This window comes from Sinocyclocheilus grahami, unplaced genomic scaffold, assembly GCF_001515645.1.
Source record: "Sinocyclocheilus grahami isolate Dianchi unplaced genomic scaffold, SAMN03320097.WGS_v1.1 scaffold325.1, whole genome shotgun sequence".
Classification (NCBI taxonomy): Eukaryota; Metazoa; Chordata; class Actinopteri; order Cypriniformes; family Cyprinidae; genus Sinocyclocheilus; species Sinocyclocheilus grahami.
In genome coordinates this window covers 682,865-689,520 of record NW_015505504.1, presented here as the reverse complement: position 1 = coordinate 689,520, position 6,656 = coordinate 682,865, and the positions used below count along the sequence as shown (strand labels likewise).

Below are 6,656 nucleotides of genomic sequence, written 5' to 3'. Positions count from 1 at the left end.
TTCTAAAACTAACACAAGTTTATTAGACAATGTCTTGTTTATGCTTCTAGTGGCTGCTGGAGCCCTTTGTTACTAACTCTACATCTAACTTATCAAATAAAGACTTTCTAATACACCAAAGAAAAAATACTCTTTTGTTTTCCCTCAGTCTATGTTTAATTTTTACAACTATCTGTATTTGAAATCTGTGCCAGTATGAAATGCTGTATTAAAGCTCTGAATCAAGGACACATGTGAGACACTGGGAAACATTGCCACCCACTGGACATGCTTGCAATTTATTGCTCTGACTGAATAAATGATTATTTAACCCAAATAAACATTACAAGACATACTTGTTTCTGTGAAAAATGATCAAGCAGAGAATTATTAGGTATCTTTTCATAAACATTTGGTTCAATAAATAAAAAAATATAAAATAAATACCTGCATTTGCAATACATGCTTTACAAGGCACGTACCAGCAAAATAGTGCTTAGTCTCTTGGGAACAAGAACTTGATATACATGCAGGAACATGCACAGTCCTAATCATGCATTTGCAATACCAAACAAATAAATAAGTTTCACATAAACATATTATACATTCATTTAAATCATAATGTCTTTTCATTCCTTTCCTAAAACATTCATCCACTAGCTCAGCTGCCATTAAAAACATACTAGCATCAATGAGCAGTACTGCAAATAGTGCCGTACCCGCTGAGTTGAACCTTATATTGTGTGTCTAGATGAGTGTGAGGGAGGCAATGGAGACAGACACAGCCAAATCTCAGATCATCTCCTAAATACTTTTGATCTCAGCAGGCCCTCATATCTGTGTGTGTGTGTCCGTGTGAATGTGTAACCTTTGTAAGCCTCAGGTCCTGTATTTACAGCTAGTTGAGTCGATGAAACTGGAGTCGGTGCACCTGAGCTACCCAAAGGAGCTATTTGTACAAAAAGATAAGAGAGCCCTTAAACATTCATCATAATGGCTGTTGACATTTAGTACTTTTTAGAGGCCGACAGGTCCTGCGGCGTGACATGATCTACTCCATCTAAAACTATTTTAAAAGGATTTTGCTTTTTTATAATTAATATGCATACTACTGTTATTACCTCATATTAACTGAGAAATATTTGTAAAAAAATGTATGGTCACACCCTGGACCATTTAAAATAAATTAGTGAAGACGATTAAATTAGTGAAGATGATTGAATGTTATTTAAAAAAATTGTATAATAAATTTAAAAAATAATTAAAATAAATAAAATGAAATAAACATTCAAATGAAAAATAATTAAAATGACAATTAAAGCTGCAGTGCGTAAGTTTTGCCTCTTTGTCGCCATCTCTGTTTGAAACGTGCAATTGCAGTTATTTGCGGAATTATTTTCTTTACGTGGGTAGTGAACCATCACGGCTCCTCAGCTCGGATGAATCTGATGTTTTGAGGTATATGTGTTGGCTGTCAGTCAACGCACCAGTGTGGATATTCACTGTACTTCGGGACGTTCCCGTTTTGTAGGGACATTCCAAACCAAAGTGAACAACTGAATGCCTTCCGTTTGGAATTCGCCTGTAGCATACTAGCCGGGACTTCTTCTTTATGTATACAGACGTGACGCAATGACACAAAGCGAACGACTCGAACCTGATTTGTTATGTACTTGCTCGGTAATTGATCATTTTTAACCAAAAAAAATAAATTACGTAATGCAGCTTTAAATAATTAATTAATTAATAAAAGACAGTTCAGCTTAAAATCTCTGTTGATTACAAAAACATCTACCAAAATCCAATAATTTTACATATGCAGGTTAATGTGTTTCTGTGTGTGTGTGTGTGTGGTGTGCATACCCTGGCAGATATGATTTGCAGGTCTGGTAGCCGAAGTCTTTCCCACTTGGCCAATCATAACACACTGGATAGCTGGCCAATCACAGCACACCTTGCTTTTCAGACCGATGAGCTTTGTAAAAATCGACGCGTTTCAGAAAGGCGGGGCATAGAGAAACAATAATGTACAGTATGTGGAAAATAATGTTTTTTTTTAACCTTAAACCGCATAAACACATTTCATTACACCAAATACACAAAATAATGTTATATTTAGCAACATCATATGACCCCTTTAAGCATTTGCATATGTTTATTTTGGCTACATGTGATCATTTCTGGGATCATGTGACTCACCTACGCAGTCATCCGTAACAACCTTGTTTCCGTCGTCGCATTCTTCCCCATTGAGTTCCTGCAACTTTCCATCACCGCAGACTACATTCCCATTCCTCATCCTCTCGGTCGCCTGGAGTGGCATCAGCTAAAATACAAACAACATGCTCCTGATCCCAAAATACCAGTATGGCAGCATGTTTCATAACAGTGCATTCAAAATGATCCTGTACCATGAGCTGTACCATGAGCTCCCATCCATTTTCATCTCTGAAGTAAAGAGACCTCTGATCCTTCCTGAAGGCGAGTGCGTTATCTTCATAGAGACCTTTTAGCTCTTCCTCACTGCTCACAACAATTATCTGACCAGGAAACATAAACTGATCAAGAAGCAGATATAAAGACTGAACAAACAGGCTTAATGATTCCATTATAAACTGGCTAATTAAGTTGGATCTTATGTCAAATTTGGCTTGTTGAATGGGAACAATGTGTACATCAGGTTACCCAGAATGATACTAAAACCCAAAATCACCTAGAATTCCTCACAATGAAAACAGCTCAAATAAGGGACTAAATAATGTCTTAGCTGGCAGTGGAATGGAAAAACAATCTGTGTGGTTTAGGCTTAGTGAAAATAATTTACCTAAAAATTAATCGAACCCATTTACTCTTTATGATTGTACTCTTTATTATTTTACATTTACTATTTATCCTTTAGTGCCCACCTCCAAATGGATAAAATCAAGTTTCTTACTGAATATCTTTCACCTCACATTACAGAACACTCACATTATAATATATAAACAATAGAAGTAAATGGGAAGGCCTCAGCATAAAAAAAACATTTGAGAGTCTGTGTGGCTTACCGCTGGAACTTTGTCATATTTGTTCAAAAGCAATTAGATTTCATCAGACATCACTATTAAGCTACAACAGAAATACACTGATTTACTTATCAAAATCTCTGGTGAAAAGACCAGGATGTTCAAAAACCATCCCCCAAAAGTTAGCTAAATGTCACAAAACCTTACTTAGCATCTGCAGATGTCCTCAAAGGTGATTCAGAAATAAATTGTGTGCATATGTTATCTCACCTGATGCAGGTACCCCAGGAGGTCCCGGGTGGCCCCTGGGTCCAGGTGGACCAATGGGACCCACTGGCCCTGGAAAACCTCTCTCTCCATCAGGCCCCTACGTCAGAATGCATAAATAATTTAGCAAAACTTATTGATTCATCTACACCAACAAAACCACTAAAACCTCCCAAATATTTACATATATAGAGTTTATGTGTGTATACTGTTTAAAAGTTTGGAGTTGATAATATTTTTTTGGTTTTTGACATTTATGCTCACCAAGGCTGCATTTATTCGATCAAAAATATAGTAAAACATTAATATTTTGAAATATTATTATAACTGTTGTCTATTTAAAAAAAAAAATTTTTTTTCCTGTGATGGCAAAACTGAATTTTCAGCAGCTATTACTCCAGTCTTCAGTGTCACGTGATCCTTCAGGAATCGTTTGGGTATGCTGATTTAGTGCTCAAAACATTTTGTAAATGTTGAAAATAATTTATTTATTTTATTTATTCAGTTTAAATGAACAGCAGTTATTTTAAACAGAAATCTTTTGTGACAATGTAAATGTCTTTGTCAATTTAAGGCAACCTTGCTGAATGAAAGTATTAAAAATAATCGTACTGACCCAAACTGTTAAACGGTAGTGTATATATATATATATATGCAGTGTATATATATGCAGTGGCCTGTGCAGTGATCTAAGGAACATTAAATGTGTATGTCACAGCACTGAACTGATTTATAGTAGGAATCTAAGCAGGGTACAGCCTACAGTAACAGTCCTGGTGTTTCCCAGCAGTTAGTTAAGACATTCCCAGGAAGTGCCTATCCGCAGTATAATACAAGAGCATGGAAACATGAGCGGCAGGGCTGGACCCAACATCAGAGGCCCTGCTGGTCCGAATCCAGCTACCAGCACGGTGAGATTTTCAGCTCCTCAGGTTACTTACGAAATGACTCACACAGCCACAGACTGACCCCCTGACTGGGCGGAACAGGTTTATAGTGTGAGGATGTGGATTTTAAATATGGCCAAAGCTTATTCTGCCAATAATCCACTCCCTTATCATCACTCAAAGACTCAAGGTCTCAATATCAAAACAGACTGGAGCTCTGATGAAGAGTAGAATGCTGCATGTTCTCACCTGTTTGCCTCTCTTGCCTGGTCGTCCTGTAGGGCCACATTTCCCTGGGACAACAGGCTCACCCTTGGGTCCCATTTCACCCTGGGGGAGTGATGAGGAGGGGGTGGTTCAGAGAGAAGGAACGAATAAGATCAGTGACATCTAAAACATATTAGCGTTACATACATGAGATTTTAATGGTTAAAATGTCACATCATACCTTCTGTCCCAGCATCCCAGGCAGCCCATTTGCTCCCTAAAGAGAGCAGATGATGCACAAGTGAATATGAGTGAGTGCTTATATTTAAATTCTACACATTCTCAACATGATCAAGAAGCTACTGGTTGCTAGGGCGTTCTAGATGGTTGCTAGTGTATTCTAAGTGCTTTAGTGTGTTCCTATCCACCTTATTTTTCAATGCAGAAGTAAGCCGTTTTCTGTGAATGTGCAAAATAACAATATCTTTTGTTCTGGCTACCGTGTATAGACCACCAGGGCCATATGCAGATCTCCTCAAAGAATTTGCAGATTTCCTCTCAGACCTATTGGTTAATGTTGATAAAGCACAAATTTTCAGAGACTTTAACATTCACGTTGATAATACAAATGCTACATTAGAACTTGCATATTTGCAAACTCATAGAAAACAACCAAAACAATCCAAGGGTTTTATTTAGCACAGTGGCTTGATTAACAAATAATCAGACGTCACCCGAACTAAACATTCCCTCACAGTTTAGTAGTAATCTTTATGAATTTCTTCACAGATAAAATAGATAGCATCAGAAATACATCAGTTTAGATCCTACCTGTCCGACGGTTACCACTTTGTTTATTTAAATGGGGAATCATTTAAATTAACACCAGTAAAGTATGGAGTGCCACAAGGATCTGTCTTAGGCCCTCTGCTATTTTCAATATACATGTTACCCCTTGGTAATATGATTAGAAAATACGGGATTAGTTTCCACTGTTATGCTGATGATACTCAACTATACATTTCAACAAGACCAGATGAAACTTCTAAATTATCCAAGCTAACAGAGTGTTAAAAATGTAAAAGATTGGATAACCAATAATTTTCTCCTATTAAATTCAGATGAGACAGAGATATTACTTATTGGACCCAAAAACAGTACACAGAATCTCTTGGTGTTTTGATTTTAGGGTATTCTATTTTAGGGTGGCTGCTAACATGTAAGCGGTTGATGGGGTGAAAAAGGTTGATAAACATGATAAGCGGTTGATAAGCGTTTTAGCATGTTGCTATTTGGTTTCTAGGGTGTGTTAGATAGTTGCTAATGTTATGCGTGTTCCAAATATTTCAGCATGTTGCAATTGAGGGTGTTCTGGGTGGTTGCTAAATGGTTGTTCTTGGGTTCCAAGAATTTTAGCATGTTGCTTTTTGTTGCTAGGGGAAACACTATTAATAAAAAACACTAAGGTGTAGAAACTGATTTGATTGCATCTTTCATCTCTAACCTTGTCTCCTTTTGGACCTGTGGGTCCGGAATCCCCCGTGCTCCCTGTAACCATAACAATAGGTACAGAGATTTAGGTCATTTAAAGTTCAGTCCCATAACTTACAAAGGGAATTAAACATTTAGGTTAAGTTTAACAGACATACTGTACCTTCTCACCCTTATAGCCTGGCAAGCCCTAATTGGACAGAGAAGACAATTATTACTTACCTTTTCTCATTAAGAGGTGAGATAAAATGTTATATATGAAATAAAAATCCAAGCACAACATTACTTAGACTCCCTTACTTCAATTGTACACCAGTTACACCTGGGAAATGTGACTCACTTTAGGTCCAGGTGATCCTCTCATTCCTTCAGGGTCTGAATACTTAGGACCATGTGATATTTCAGTTTTTCTTTTTTAATAAATCTGCAAAAATGTCAACAATTCTGTGTTTTTCTGTCAATATGGGGTGCTGTGTGTACATTAATGAGGAAAAAAATTAACTTAAATGATTTTAGCAAATGGCTGCAATATAACAAAGAGTGAAAAAGGTAAGGGGGTCTGAATACTTTCCGTACCCACTGTATAACCACTTTTGCCATTAAAAACTAAACTGAACTATTTTAATGGCTTCAACAGCAGCTGTGTAATTGGGGAAGAGAGAAAGAGAAAAAAGACACGGGCTCCAGTCGGACTCGGCCAGTAATTCTGATAATCTGTCGGATAAGAGCCGGACTAGGGCATATGTTTGAGGCCCGTGCAGGGTTCTGCTGAGCTTATTTGGTAGCAAACTCAATACTCATATACGCACGAGCGCACTTT

General features: G+C 37.3%; 1 protein-coding gene across 1 annotated transcript; it reads right to left on the bottom strand.

Moving 5' to 3' along the window:
• Positions 1-1,737: 1,737 nt before the first annotated feature.
• Positions 1,738-6,200, bottom strand: LOC107602363 (acetylcholinesterase collagenic tail peptide-like). The gene is made up of 9 exons (XM_016294842.1): positions 6,177-6,200; positions 6,000-6,026; positions 5,850-5,893; positions 4,587-4,622; positions 4,388-4,468; positions 3,255-3,351; positions 2,391-2,519; positions 2,179-2,305; positions 1,738-1,751 (listed from the first exon to the last, which is right to left on the bottom strand). Exons 1-9 carry the CDS (start codon positions 6,198-6,200, stop codon positions 1,738-1,740), a joined length of 579 nt encoding a protein of 192 aa, XP_016150328.1.
• Positions 6,201-6,656: the final 456 nt, after the last annotated feature.

Bases quoted from the DNA above. Each gene is read 5' to 3' on its own strand.
- LOC107602363 (XM_016294842.1), bottom strand. From the start codon at position 6,200: ATGAGAGGATCACCTGGACCTAAA. The intron at 5,894-5,999 runs GTACAGTATGTC...TTATGGTTACAG, and splicing joins CAGGCTATAAGGGTGAGAAG to GGAGCACGGGGGATTCCGGA. The intron at 4,623-5,849 runs GTTAGAGATGAA...TGCTCTCTTTAG, and splicing joins CAGGTCCAAAAGGAGACAAG to GGAGCAAATGGGCTGCCTGG.